Source organism: Lampetra planeri, chromosome 1 (genome assembly GCF_965212315.1).
Source record: "Lampetra planeri chromosome 1, kcLamPlan1.2.h2, whole genome shotgun sequence".
NCBI lineage: Eukaryota > Metazoa > Chordata > Hyperoartia > Petromyzontiformes > Petromyzontidae > Lampetra > Lampetra planeri.
The window spans coordinates 38,079,384-38,093,849 of NC_136107.1; the positions used below are offsets into that span (position 1 = coordinate 38,079,384).

A 14,466-nucleotide genomic window follows, 5' to 3' on the forward strand; every position below is an offset into this window, starting at 1 on the left:
AGGTCACTTTGCAGTGGAGTTGTGTGTGGGCACTGCTTTCTTTTCCAAGATGCCAGTGTGGAAGAGTAGGCCAAAGTACAGTCTTTAGAGGGCGCTCCCTCGAGCTTCCTCGAGTGCAGGGATTGACAACCTGCGGCTGTTTCAGGACTGCAATGCGGCTATTGAAATATTGAGGCTTTTTTTTACTGAATTCCCCAAAAATGGCACTTGTTATTTTGGTTGCCCCGACCCCTGTTCTCGTGAGAGGCCCTTCCATCACAGTGCCCCTGAGCAATCGTTGCCTTGTCCTTTTCATTACCATTTACCAGTAGTTGCCCGGTGGGTGCCGTTGTTGGGGCCGCTGCGTTGAAGCCGCCGCTGCGCTTGTCTTGTGTGTTCAGGTGCAGCTGCTGGTGTCGGAGCTGCGCCGGATCACGGTGCTGTGGGACGAGCTGTGGCTCGGGGTGCTGCTGCAGCAGCAGATGATGGCGCTGCGACGGGTGCAGCAGCTGGAAGACGAGGGCAAGCGCGTGCAGGCCAACGTCACGCTGCGCAAGTATGGCCACCTCTCATGACTCGCGCGCCTTCTCTGATATCGTCAGTATCGTGTGGTGTCTGCTTCATCATTATTAATGCCTTTGTACTATTTGTCGATCCATAACGGGGTGACGGTCGGGAGGTTGGGGGGGACGGCACTTTTGTAAAGATGATTCAGCGCGAACCAACCTGTAGAATAAAGTTGTTGTTAGGAACTGGTCAAGTTGATCAGAGGGTTTTTGCCTGAAACTTAAAGAACATTGCAGATGTGCATGTCCTGACAGCTACCCATCAGCTTCCGTACTGTTGATGAAATGTATCCACAGACAAATGCATGGTGGAAAGCTTTTCGTGCATTTTAACGTGATTTTTATGAACTATTTTTTTGTTATCTCGTGCTTGGCCCCGGTTGCTCGTGTGAACAGGGAAGAAAAGCTGGCCATAATGCGAGAGAAGCACACGGCGCTGATGAAGCCGGTGGTGTTTGCGCTTGAACACGCGCACAGCATCACGTCGGCTCCACCGGAGACTCCGCACGAGCGCTGGTTCCAGGACACGTACGGAGCCTCCATCTCCGCCGCCCTGGAGCGCCTCAAGAACCCGCCCAACCCCGCCAGCCCCGGCGCCAGCTGGGCTCCGTTCCGACAGGCACGGCGAGGACACGTTGCACCCTGCTCGCCCGGCGCATGCCTCGCTCGCGTTACCACACCCCCTACTTGGACACCTGTGAAAAGGAACTTTATCGCTCATCGGATACCTCCAGTATAAATAACAACAGGGATTGAGGGGAGGCTTTTCCTGCACCTATCAAATGAAGTCATGGGGCTGTAGAGCCCCCATCCCTGGTCTGAAGAAATGACAAACGTTACCCAAATTGTGGGGACCCCGTTGAAAAGGTGTCTTGCTGAGTCCAGGTTCTCTCAATCTTTTTCATTTGTAAGAACTGGTGTTTGTGAAGTGGCTGGTTCGTTCTGGGGGTTAATGCTATGTAAGGAGCATTGTTGTGCCCGTACTGCTGAGATTGTTGGATCAAATCTGGGTCTCATCCTCCTGAGGTTAACTGAGTTGATGATCTCCGTGGGCTGATAACTGCACAAAAACGTAATTAAACCCAGTTTGTCACTTAAGTCTGCTTATTCCTGCACTAATAATTTAAAAAGTTTAGTTAGGTGTTGGTGACCATTTGTTTTGTGACATCTTGCTGGGCTATCTCATACAAGGTAATGCATTTCTTACTGTGTGAGTATTTTAAACATAAATGTATCCACACGTTTACGTAACACTGACACAGTTGGAAAATAATTGGAACAAAAAGCTCAAGCATGCTTCACTGTGTACACACATTAATACGGAGACTGCTGACGCTACGCACATTTTCACAGCCGCTTATTGAATTCAGCTCCTTGAAGACTTTCGCAGCAGCGCGTGGCAACCTTGAAGGGAATACACAGCCCAACCCGAAAAACTCGCATTTAAATTGAATCTATTCGCTCTCTTGTGTTTCCCTGCAGCTGCTGCAGAGCCTGCAGCAGCGCGCACAGAAGCGCACCAGCTACCTGTTGCGTCTGGCGGAGATGAGCCCTCGGCTGAGTGCCCTAGCGGGCACGGAAATGGCGCTGCCTGGGGAGAGTCACGCGCGCGAGGCCGTGTGCATCCACTCGCTGGCGCCCAGTGTCTCCATCCTGCCCACCAAAACAAAGCCCAAGAAGCTGTCCTTCCTCGCCTCTGACGGAAATACCTACACCTACCTCTTCAAAGGTAACTGCTGCTGCTACTAGTGCTGCTGCTACTAGTGCTGGTGCTGCCTGCCCAGCACTATGTAGTGTGGTGTTTGGGTCCCCCAGTGGGTGTCGTGTTGAGTGGGAATGCTAGTTGAAGATGTAATTGCGTAGTGTGGATATCGGTGCATCGCGCGCTTTCAGATGCGCTTTTGCAGCCGTTTGGAATGCACTTTCTGATATTAGGAAGCCACTGGAGCAATGCACTTGTACACCATGTAGATTGAAAACGAATTTCTTTAGAACTGCTTTTTGTGTTAAGTTTGTCCTTCCCCCGCACCTCCGATTAGCACAGTTGGCTATGCACGGTGCGAAATAAGTTCAACATACATAGTGGCAGCTGTGGTCTCAAATGCTGGGTGCGTGTCTCTCGTATTCCGCAGGTCTGGAGGATCTGCACTTGGATGAGCGCATCATGCAATTTCTCTCCATCGTCAACAACATGTTCGTGAAGGGGAACGGGCGGGAGTGGCACCGCTTCCACGCGCGCCACTACTCGGTGACGCCGCTGGGCTCGCGCTCAGGCCTCATCCAGTGGGTGGACGGCGCCACGCCGCTCTTCGGCCTCTACAAGCGCTGGCAGCAGCGCGAGACACTCAACGCTGGCCACAAGGTAGAGCTCGTGCCATGCAGCCGGATCCGGCTTGCGGATCCTCGGAAACAAATTAAGGCAGATGGTGACATTTCTAGAATTTGAGACGCTTGAGAGAATGGCGCGGTGAGCTCCTTCAAAAGCGTTCGTGTAACTCGTGGATTAAAAAAACAACATCGCAATGTAAAATGTAAATAGAATGGGGCAATGCTGTTGTTCGTTTCCCCTGTGTTGGCACGGCAGACACCGGGCGGTGAAGTGCTGCCCCCGACCGGCGTGGCCGTGCCCCGGCCCAGCGACCTCTTCTACGGAAAGATGACACCGGCGCTACGTGCGGCGGGCCTGAACAGCGAGGTGGCACGGCGCGAGTGGCCGCTGTCCACCATGCGCTCAGTCCTGCTGGAGCTGATGGACGAGACGCCGCCCGACCTGCTGGCACGCGAGCTGTGGTGCTCCAGCGCCAGCCCTGACGAGTGGTGGAGAGTGACGCAGGTTCGCTGTGACCCGCACGGCCTGCCTCCGTAACACACGCGTTCAGAAAACTCCACCGCCCCCCCCTCGTCATGCTCGATAGCGATACAGGTGTGCAATGGTGCCTCGCATGCTGCCCGTTTGACCCACCGCGTGTGTGTGCTTGCTCCAGATGTACTGCAGGTCGACGGCCGTGATGTCAATGGTGGGCTACATCATCGGACTGGGCGACCGGCACTTGGACAACGTGCTGATTGATATGACCACTGGCGAGGTCGTGCACATTGACTACAATGTCTGCTTTGAGAAAGGTGAGTCACATCGCACTGCTCTTGACCACTGAATTTGGGGAGGCATATTCACATTGTAAAACCACCCTGTTCCGTATAGAAACCCTTCTACTCCCCATTCATTACTTGAAAACTGCTTTGACATTGTAGTGGGATTGGTTAAACGGCCAATTATGCATCGTTTGTTAAATGCTTGCATGTGACAGCAGTTTGTTTGAGCACGTGGTCGCTGTTCTTCCTGCAGGCAAGAGCCTTCGAGTTCCGGAAAAAGTTCCATTCCGGATGACACAGAACATCGAGAGAGCTCTGGGAGTCACGGGCGTGGAGGGAATATTCCGGCTGTCCTGCGAGCAGGTACCCGCACTTCCTGCCAAAGACGAAACCCAATCGTGAACACCAAGTAGTACATTGTCTTACTCGCTGCGATGTTATCGTGGCAAGGATCAGTCTGCCTAGGCAGCGAGTGAGAAATTTGAGATTCGGTGTGGGGAGCTTTTGTAACGGGGATCGCGCGCGCGGGGCAGATTCTGCAGATCATGCGGCGCGGGCGAGAGACGCTGCTCACGCTGCTGGAGGCCTTCGTGTACGACCCGCTCGTGGACTGGACGGCCGGCGGGGAGGCCGGGTTCGCCGGCGCCGTGTACGGGGGTGGCGGCGGGCAGCAGCCAGACAGCAAGCAGAGCAAGCGGGACATGGAGCGCGACATCACGCGCAGCCTCTTCTCGTCACGCGTCGCTGAGATCAAGGTGAGTGTCGTGGGGCCCCCGCACGGACGAGGGGGGGGGGGGTCGGGAGGGTGGGCACTCCGCGTGGCGTGAGCGCCGATGTGGTGGGGCTACCCCTGCTACCCCTGCTACCGCAGTGATCTTAAAACTATATTAAAATGACCGAAGCAGATGTAAATTACCTATTTACCATGTAATTTAGATACCAATCACAAATGCAATGCCTACTTTTTCATGTTACATGTAATTAGACTTATGATAAGAAGGATTGAGCAGTGATAGCGTGTTTAGGTCGAGTAGTGCACTGACCGGGAACGTTTGCGAGTTCATATCCGCACGAGCGCGTTTCCATCGTGTTGCCCCCTGCAGGTGTCGTGGTTCAGGAATCGTGACGAGATGCTGGCAGTGTTGCCTCGGCTGAAGTCCGGTCTGGAGGCCTATGTGTGCCTGCAAGACACGCTGACCACCGGACAGTGCCTGCAGGACAAGCTTTTGGAGCAGCTGGAGTATGTGGAGAAGGCCAGCCGCGATGCTAAGCACCCCGCGCACTCCCTGCACAACAGGTACACGGCCGCCGCGGGGCGGTGGACACTGGTGGATCGGGAGCGGGTGATGGGGAATGTCATAGAGCAGCAACTGCTCTTGGGAATTTTAGGGAGGTCACACGAGGTCACACGTGCCTTGAGGGTGACTTAACCCTCCCGTGCGTCGTGTCTACTGTGGTGGACTACCGTGATTATTTGGCTTTTCAAACACTTTCTTGGCGCGTTTGCCTCTTGTTACAGAGATTCACTTTCGCCCAGTGGCCACCCTGGTTAATACTGCTGGTTTACTACCAAGAATGTTTACTATCCCATGCAGTTATTCGAAAAATGTTCCAAATATGTGAGATTTGATAAATTGCTTAATTGCGAAACCACATAGCAACACCTACTACGATTGACCAATGCCGACTTGCTGGTCTGTGCAATGTTCACCTTGTGCCTCACAGGGACAGCTGCCACTGGGCATTCACTGCCGCAGGGTATCTCGAGATGTAGTGCGTGGGAGGCGAGGTCTAAATGTTGAGTGTTAATGACGACAACGATGATGGACACGGCACCGCTGTGCCGCTGGCCACGCCCATGCCCTCTGTGTGCCGCAGGTATGAGGAGTACGCGCGCCTGGAGACTCAGCAGCAGGCGGTGCACGAGGCGGTGACGCTCAAGCTGAGCGAGTGCGAGGCCTGGAGCACACAGTACATGCAGGCGAGCAGCGGAATGGAGGCCGCCCGTCTGGGAGCTCTGCTGGATGACATTGCTACGCCCATCGACCTGGGTAACGTCTTCTTTAGCGCCGACGTGTGCTCTTGGGGAGGGGAGCAGGGGCAGTCTGGGGGACGGTTTTTCGCCACTTAACGACGTTAAATGGAACCTCCATTCAACCAGTTCAAACACTTGCTGTGAATAATGAGGAAGTGACCATTGAGATGTACACTGCACGGGCGCTGCAGTGTACATCATAAATCATCCTCGCAGCGGCTTTTGGCTAGCCATCGAACAAAGACGGTCACTGCATCGCGTGCTTTCAGATGCACTTTTCCTTCCTTCCAATATTAGGAAGCCACTGGAGCTATACACTTTTACATGTAGATTGCAAACTCGTTTTTTTAGAACTGCTTTTGGTGTTTAGTTTGTTGTCCTTCCCCCGCATCTCCTGTTAGCACGGTTGGCTACGTATGGCGTGAAATAATTTCAACATATGTACATACAAATCATGATGATGATGACGGTAGAAGCTGCTTTCTCATTGGTCTGTGTGTTGCTGTTCTCGCGCAGGCCCCCCCAGCTACGTGCCGGCCACCGGCTTCCTGCAGAGCGCGGGGCAGGCGCAGGTGATTGCGCAGAGCGAGGCGGCCGAGTGCGAGCTGGTGACGGCGCTGCAGCAGCGGCGAGGCATCCTGCGAGGCTGCCTCGAGGCGCTGCACAACTACGCGGCCGTGGGGCTGCACTACCCGCGCGCCGCCTTCAACACGCACCGCGCGCACCGCTGGGCTTGCTGGCTGCAGGCGCTTCTGTGCGAGGGGGCGCCCACGCGCTGCCAGGAGATCTACGCAAGGTGACAGCGCCGCAACAAAAATGTTTAAAACAAATTTTTTGTGTTTATTTTTTCCAAATTTTAACACAATTTTTGCTATCGGCTTCACGCCATGATACCAAGTACCCATTCGGAACCGTCCCAGAACAGTGCATCATTTGTTTTAAACTGCCCATAAAAGCTGATATTATAGAGCTACCTCAGATCCCTTCAAATTGACTTCAAGTCTATACAAAATAGACAAGACAATGTCTCCTTCCTATATCTGTCTCTCCGAAGAGAAAAAAAACAAACTTCTGCTTGCGTTCACAGCTACGAGGACGCCTACCTGCCCCAGCCGGGCTCTGCGCGTGCCCAGTGGGTCTTTGGGATGGAGGCGGCGCTCCAGCTGGCGCTTACCGAGCTCAACGGGCGCCTGCTGCGGCAGTGCGAGCGGCTGAAGCAGGAGGGGGCGGTGCCGGCCGCCTGTGAGGAGCACACCAAGGAGGTGGAGCGCTGCATTCAAGTCTTCCTCGATGAGGACAGGGGCTGCGGATCCACCAGCCTCGCCAGCGTCATCGTCGGGGCGCTCAGCACCCTCACCAGGTGAGCGCTTTCACTCTCGAGTCCTACCGAGCCTACTGAGCCCCACTGACCCCACCGTACCCATGCACGCCATCATCCCCACCAACCCCACCGAGCACACGTAACCCACCGACCTCACCAATTTCACTGGACCATTAACCTCCACTGCACACATTGGCCCCCATGATTCCACGAATTCCACGAATTCCAATGATCCCACCAAACCCTCAATGCACATTGTCAGCCCCACCAACCCCACCCACACACACTGACCCCACCATCGGCTCTGAAACACCCACACACATAGAATCACACGGACGTGTGCTGTGTGAACACGGCTAACACGTGACTGTGGCCACCATGCCAGGCGGTCCCTCCACATGGAGCGCGCGGCCTCGGGAGCCGGGGACCAGCTGGCCGACCTGACGTCGCGTGACGGCGACTGGTTCCTGGAGGAGCTGTGCAGCATGAGCGGGAACGTTGCCAGCCTGGTGCAGCTGCTAGCGCAGTGCAAGCTGCGTGCCCTGCGCGACCTCGACACGCCTCTCCTGCACCTCGAGGCCACGACCGCCGTCTTCCTGGCGCACAGCGTATACACCTCCCTGCAGGTGAGCACACGCATGAGTCACAAATGCAAAGGCAATGTTAATGAGGCGGCAGATCGCATGCCGAATACTCCTAGAAGGCCGAGTTGGCCAACACAATTCTGCGGAGGGAGCTGGTTGGAACGTTGGGTTGCTCGGTCAATGGCCAGGGTCAATGGCGGCGTGGTGTATTCCGCAAATATGCCTGACTGTGAGGGCAGGCACAAGCCGGCGTGAGTAGGTTAAACGTTGAGTTTTATAAGGGCACCACGGGGTGACCAGCCCCTCCCCACCCAGCCCCACCCCTCCCACCCCCCACCCAGCTTCTCCCTCCCCACCCAGCCCCTCCCTGCACGATGGACGGACACAATAAGCTCCTGTGGGCTGGTGTAACCAGGAGGTTCCTACCAGTAAAAGAGGCCTAGTACTGGTTTATAAAGCACTTGCAACTGGTGTTATTCATGGCTGCAAAGCAAATCCAAGTCAATGAGATTGTAGCACATTGTGCTCACCATTACTCCATCACTCCTCCAGCATACACACATGTACGCACGCATGCATGCAGCCTGTGGGATATAGATATTTTACAGCCGACCTCGTGCTCTCACAATGTGGCTCTCTACCCCTCCACTGGCAGGAGTTGAACACAAACTTCCGGCAGATAATATTTCCCGAGGCTCTGCGCTGCCTGCTGCGCGAGGAGGAGAGCCTGGAGGGCCTCCTGGCAGAGCTAGGGTCCCTGGTGGAGCAGGCCACCGACGGAGCTCCGCTGCAGACCCTGATTGACGGCCTCCACGGCCACCTCCGCAACAAGGCCATGGGCATCGAGGACGAGGCTGGCACACACCTCGTCAGCATCGTCAGGTGAGCGCAGCCGAGAGACCCACCGCTCTCGAGCAGTTGATGGCTTCAGCTGGTGGCGTGAGGCTCGCGTGCCTGTGCTGTGTTTCAGTGAATGTGTAATGAGAGAGCACACCGACGGGCGTCGGAGGACTGCATAGGCACTGCTGTACCTGATGAGTTAAATGATGACGTCACCCCGCTGCTGCTGCTCTATTTAAGACCGGGAGCAAGAGCCAGAGCCTCACCATTCTGGCGAATTGCCCGATGATGCTGGATGCAATTTACAGCGAAACGTCGTACTCAAAAATTGTAAATGTTGTGGTTTCACGCTTCAACAAACCGGTGGGCTAAAGCAGTGAACTATTTGTCTTTTGTTAACGTGACACTTTTTTGCTGATCGGCCATGTCGGGTGGTGGAGGCTTACGACACATTTATAAATAACGCGATCTAACCCAAAAACTTGATTATGAAAAACGTTAGGCTGTTAAGATGCATTTGTTTACCGCCATAAAATGGGAGTGGAGATGTAGAATTGACCATACGTGTTTCATTGATGCTTTTGTGGTCACGTGGGCACTGAGTTAATGACCCACACCAAGTAAGGAGTAGTTACTCAGACATGGCATATGTAAAGATTTTTTTTCACAAGCATGGTTGTCTGTATGCATGTTGAACTTCTTTTGCACCGTTCGTAGCCAACCACGTCAATCTGTTAATCCGCAACATGAATAATAAACTCATGTAGGTGTGACAGTTTGGCTGTATGAACTCTGCCACTTGTTGTTTTAATGCCATGGCGGTTCACCGCTTTCCTTGCGAGCCAGGGAGCTTCGCGCGCAGTACGGTGATTTCATCCAACCGCGGGGTCACGATGGCGGTGTGGAGGACCCCCCCAAAATGTCAGCGGGACAGATGCTGCTCATGGCCTTTGATGGGATGTTTGCTCAAGTGGACAGCTCCTTTACACAGCTCACAGAGCAGGTGAGCGCCCCCCACGCCACTCTCCAGCACCACACCCATGCAGCGCTGAAATTCAGCGCTGTGTGTGTCTTATGCAGGGCTTCATTTCTAATGGAATATATTATGGGTGGCTCGTAGATGAGAGTAGGCACATTACTAATAGCCACAGCCAGCGGTATACTACTGCATGTGATGCGAGTCGTGGGGACCTTTGAGATGGACAGATCTGAAAGAACAGGTCTAATTCAAAGAACCTAGCGATGCCACCTTGCTGTGACTGGTCCTGATGGTTCATGTGACCAAATGTGTTGGTGTTGTTTGTGGGCCACAAGCTTTATGTTTGCCGCCATTTTGTGGCAAAATCTGTTGTAGAAAAGTGTTGCACATATTGACCTAAATCACGCCCCATTGTTTTGCCAAATAGAAATCCGACCAGGTTTACAGAATTAATGTTTAAACGTGGCTGGCTGCAGGGTGAAGTAGAATTGAAATATGCACGGCTGTGAAAAGAGTGAAGAAGCGCAGCATGCACCAAGTGAATGGCAGGCAGCGTTTGGCAAAGAGACTCATGGCCCCCGTGCACCATTGCCCAACAGCTGGTCCAACTTGAGGTGCCAGCAGCGTGGCGCAAGGTGGACGTTCTGCGCGAGGCGCGGGCGCTGCAGGCGCACATCATCGACCTGGAGCTCAACCGCCGCTTCATGCAGGACGTGTTCTTCCTCAAGCGGCTGCAGACCATCCAGGAGTTCTTCACGCAATGCCGGGCCTACGCGCAGACCCTCGCAGGTGTGGACACCCGGGCGCACGCGTCTCCCGCGTGGACGCAGCCGTTCGGACTGGACACGGTGTCTATCATTGGGCCGGTTGAGTAATCGTGCTGGGTGACGTATGACGCCAATACAGTGTCCAGGTCATATATATATAGAACGAAGTGAAGGACTTTGGTGTTATATGTTTTGGTCTGCTAAGTTGCTCAACGCTAGTATGTGTGAGTTTGTGTGTCCCCCAACGTACTTTTAGCCTGGCCGGAAGCAGTCGATCCAGCAGCCAACCTAGCCGAGGCTCTCAGCCGTATGCTGCTTATGATGCCAATGACCTTAGCCACACCGACCACTCATCTGTGACGAAGAGCGGTCCTGGCGTGGGCTGTGTGGGTGGTCAAGGTCAGGGTAATTTAAAAGGCCACTTCGACGTTATTAAAAACGACTTCAGCCAATGTCGCCCAGCTTTATTGCGTGAACCCCACGCTTTTGTTGCGGCTTCAGATTCTGACTGTATGCTGCGGCATCGTGGGTGTTGTGTCAGGCATTCGGAGCATGGAGGAGGGCGGCGGTAGCATCATCGCCGGGTCCTTCAACGGGCCTTCGTTATCCGCTACCAGCAAAGTGGCGCTGGTCGCCCTGCGCCCCACCTGCCTCGGTGAGGAGCAGCTGGCGCGTCCCGTGAAGGCGTTCACCGCCGACTTTGTGCGCATGCTGCTGGTGGGGCTGCCCACGCAGGCCTTGGGCCTCACGGTCTGCAGCTACCTGGGCGTGCTCGGCTTGGACGTCACGGCACAGGTGAGGGCGTCCATGGTGGTGGTGTAGGGCTGTGGCTTCCCGGAAAAAACATTCTCAAACGTAGTTATCACGTAGCTACACGCGTAGGCCTTTGTGCCTTTGACTGTCCCACGCAAGATTTATGTTTCCTAAGTCATAAAATACTGAAATTGTATTTCCGGTGCGACTGCCTCGGCGCATTGGTGATTCCGTTGCGTTGACCTTATCGAACGAATGGGAGCGATGCCAATAGCGGACTTAAAACTACGTGCTTTAACCTAACTTTGAAGTCTTATATCTTGTTGATAAAGCGTCAGACTTGTGTTGGACAATCCACAACATACACACAATGTAAGTACATATCTACAGAGCTATGTTGTTTATTGTGAACACGCAAGCATGTGTTCTTGAAGGAGTGAGGAGCAGTGGCAAAGTGGTTAGCGCACTGCGCATCAAATCCAGAATTCCCCAAGTTCATGTTGTGGCTTTAAGGGTTGTGGATGGCTAGCACGGCTCCAATCATTCTGATGAGCTATGAAGCTCATCGGATTCCTCCAGTATAAATACATTTTCAGATTTCCCGTTGGCTTAACGTGTCTGCGCTGTGCTAGTGAAGAGAATTGTTTCAAGGGCATTGCCCCCCCCTCACCCCTCCCCGTCCTTTTAAACAATCGCAGGTGGAGGCTCGCGACTTTGGCGCAGAGAGCAAGGTGTCCGTGGACGAGTTGTGCAAGAAGGTGGCGGAGCTGAGCCTGCAGCAGGGCCGCTTCTCCACCCCGGACGCGAACCGCGCGGCCGTGCTGGCCGCCTCGTTCGACGCCGCGTGGAAGCGGCAAGACCTGGCGCGACGCCTCGACGGGGGCATCGCCTCCAGCAAGGACGGCCTGCAGCGCCTGCAGATTCACGTCGCCATGTTCCAGGTGCCCGCACGCTGAAAAAGCACGCCAAAGAGAGGAAACAATGTGCGTGGATAGAGAGAGAGAAGGGTGAATGCTTGAAAGGGGAAAGACGAGTACGTTGACCGGGGAACACGCGCAAATCGGAGACGTCATTATTGACTGGAGAAAACGAAATGAGCTTTGGCAGGACACTTTGCTGGACGGGGATGATGGCCGATGGGCCAAGAGTGTAGTGGCAGTGGCGATCGTGCAATGGAACGCGTCCTTGAGGAAGTCCATCGGAGAGGTGGAGCTACTATGGAATCAGAATCAGAATCTTTATTTGGACTGCAGGAGGAATCTGATGAGCTATGAGAAGCTTTTTTCACGTGAATAGTACGGGCGGGTCAGAAAGTTACAACGGCAGACAATACAAACAACTATAGAAGTGCAAAATATAGAAAAAGGTAAGCGAGTCACAAAATATAAAGAAATAAAAAATGAATGTATTATATAAGTCTGCAACCACCTTGTGGTGCCAGTTCTAAGTAGATTGTTACATTGCGTAACCGTGTGCAATGTAGATGGCTTGTGGAGGCCTTCATCCAGCAGTGGATAGATCGTAGCTGATGATGAACATGACGTTGCAGGTGCCTCACCACAACGGCAGGCAAAAAGGGCCACGTTTTAGAAAGTGTCTGGCGCCTGTGCTTGATTTGATGCCGTGTGCATCTACGTCACCCTGCTTAACACGCTCGCCGCTCTCGCCCCCCCGTCACAGTGGCTGCACGAGGATGTGCTGATGAGCCGGGGCCAGCCCATGGTGCCCGTGGGCCTCCCCCGTACCGGCGTGCTGGCCAACATGAAGAAGAAACTGCACGCATTGACCCAGATGGAGACCTCCATTGCGGCGCTGCAGGTGGGCAAGGGGCTGCAGCAGCAGGAGGCCGTTGTTGGAATATTCTTCGTGCCGCAGTGCTTTTTGGACTTCTCCCCAGATGTCTGTGCAGAGCCTTGCAGCAACTCCCAAGTGTCAATTTCACTTGCTACGAGAAAGCCGCAGTGAAAATTTTGCGTCCTGAATAGAACCGCTCGTTTCGCATAAAACACTAAAAACACTCAAAGTACTCAATTGGGAAGATGCAGAGTAATCATTGACCCCTATTGGTAGACTAATGACCACTTGCAGGCCGTTGCTATTTTCTCCTTGTGGCCGCAACGGGACAAGCTTCCATTTGGGGTGGGGGGTCCACTAGGATAAGCAACTGCATTCTGGGGCATGTTGGTACTTGATTCAATCGAGTGATAAAATTGGATGGGATTATTCCTTACAATTCGAAGGTTGCGCACAAACGAACGCAGTTGCAGCACCGTGACGGTGGGGGGGGGGGACGGTAGTGAGAAGGCGTGGTAATGTAATTTACAGGAGCGCGTCGCCGTGCTGGAGGGCAGCATTGAGCAGAGGCTGAAGTGGGCCGGCGGGGCCAACCCCGCTCTCGCTCCCGTTCTGCAAGACTTCGAGGCGACCATCTGCCAGCGCCGCGGCACCCTGCTGACCGAGAAGGAGCGCGTGTCCAAGGTATGGCCTCCACCTGTCCCAACTGCTCTTGCACTCGCACTTTCACTCGCGCACTCAGAATCTGAATCTTGATTTAAGACTGGAGGAATCCGATGAGCTATAAAGCTCTTTTTCACACCTTGTGGACCTTTGAAGCAAGTGCTATTTGTGAAAACTGATTATTATTTAATCCAAATTTAGTGAGCAACCTACTGTTTTAACCCTATACAGTTGTTCCTTTAAAGCGTCTGAATTTTATCCAAGTATAAAGGCGTTATGTACAACTATTCATTTTTATTAAGGCCGGAAACAGCTTGTGTGGCTGTAAGCGCCAAGCGCCCTTAGAGAGCACCTATGAAGGCCAGTATGGCACACGAGGGTGTGGGAGGCCAGCACTACTACGCTCAATTACCGCTGTTCCCCCAGTGCTGATGTGTACACACCGCACCAGGTACTCGGTTAGAAGGGTCGACCTCGCAGAGGCCCAAGGCCGATTCGGATCCCACTCGCCACTGATGTCAGCTGTGACTGGGAATCAAACCGTGGTCGCTGAGTTTGTAGCGCTAACCACTGTACCACCACTCCTTCCTAAAAAAAGACATAAAGCACACATTCAAACCCGAAGATCAAGAAAGGACTAATGGCCATTGGCAACCACTTATTCAAGCTGATTCAACCTAAAGGGCACAGGACAAAGTCACAAATTCGACGTGGATGACCATGGCAGGGAATTTAACTCAAGTTGATGAGTTCATAGCAACCCCATACTCAGTCGCAAAAACAGCACATTAACGTCAACATTTTATCCACTCGCAGTAACACAGGCAGAACCGTAGACATTCACAGAGTTGTCATGTAAACCGGCCGGTTAGCTCACCGGTAGCGTGAGCGGCTCGCAATCGGAAGGTTCCGAGTTCAAGTCCTGGTTGGGGTATTGACTCATTCCCATCATCCTTCTGGGATCGATAAAGTTTGCAGAAGTCAACAATGGTGGTCTTATCGGGTAGACTCACTCATGCAATAGGAATGCAGAATTTCCACCACTGGCCTCAGGGCTGTACACAGGAGATGAGCACCGCCTCAATCGGGCCC

General features: G+C 53.7%; 1 protein-coding gene across 2 annotated transcripts in view; it reads left to right on the top strand.

Annotated features, from left to right (window-relative positions):
* Positions 1–14,466, top strand: part of SMG1 (SMG1 nonsense mediated mRNA decay associated PI3K related kinase) — a 51,176-nt gene that overhangs the window by 30,808 nt on the left and 5,902 nt on the right. For both annotated transcript variants that reach the window (XM_078600215.1, XM_078600225.1), the window contains exons 39-58: positions 381–535; positions 942–1,164; positions 2,028–2,274; positions 2,678–2,907; positions 3,130–3,378; positions 3,530–3,668; positions 3,892–4,001; positions 4,172–4,393; positions 4,742–4,935; positions 5,517–5,689; positions 6,190–6,469; positions 6,761–7,033; positions 7,380–7,620; positions 8,234–8,460; positions 9,265–9,421; positions 9,997–10,186; positions 10,706–10,959; positions 11,616–11,858; positions 12,598–12,735; positions 13,243–13,395. In XM_078600215.1, the coding sequence (XP_078456341.1) occupies positions 381–535; positions 942–1,164; positions 2,028–2,274; positions 2,678–2,907; positions 3,130–3,378; positions 3,530–3,668; positions 3,892–4,001; positions 4,172–4,393; positions 4,742–4,935; positions 5,517–5,689; positions 6,190–6,469; positions 6,761–7,033; positions 7,380–7,620; positions 8,234–8,460; positions 9,265–9,421; positions 9,997–10,186; positions 10,706–10,959; positions 11,616–11,858; positions 12,598–12,735; positions 13,243–13,395 (4,098 nt within the window). The remainder of the gene's footprint in view (positions 1–380; positions 536–941; positions 1,165–2,027; positions 2,275–2,677; positions 2,908–3,129; positions 3,379–3,529; positions 3,669–3,891; positions 4,002–4,171; positions 4,394–4,741; positions 4,936–5,516; positions 5,690–6,189; positions 6,470–6,760; positions 7,034–7,379; positions 7,621–8,233; positions 8,461–9,264; positions 9,422–9,996; positions 10,187–10,705; positions 10,960–11,615; positions 11,859–12,597; positions 12,736–13,242; positions 13,396–14,466) is intronic.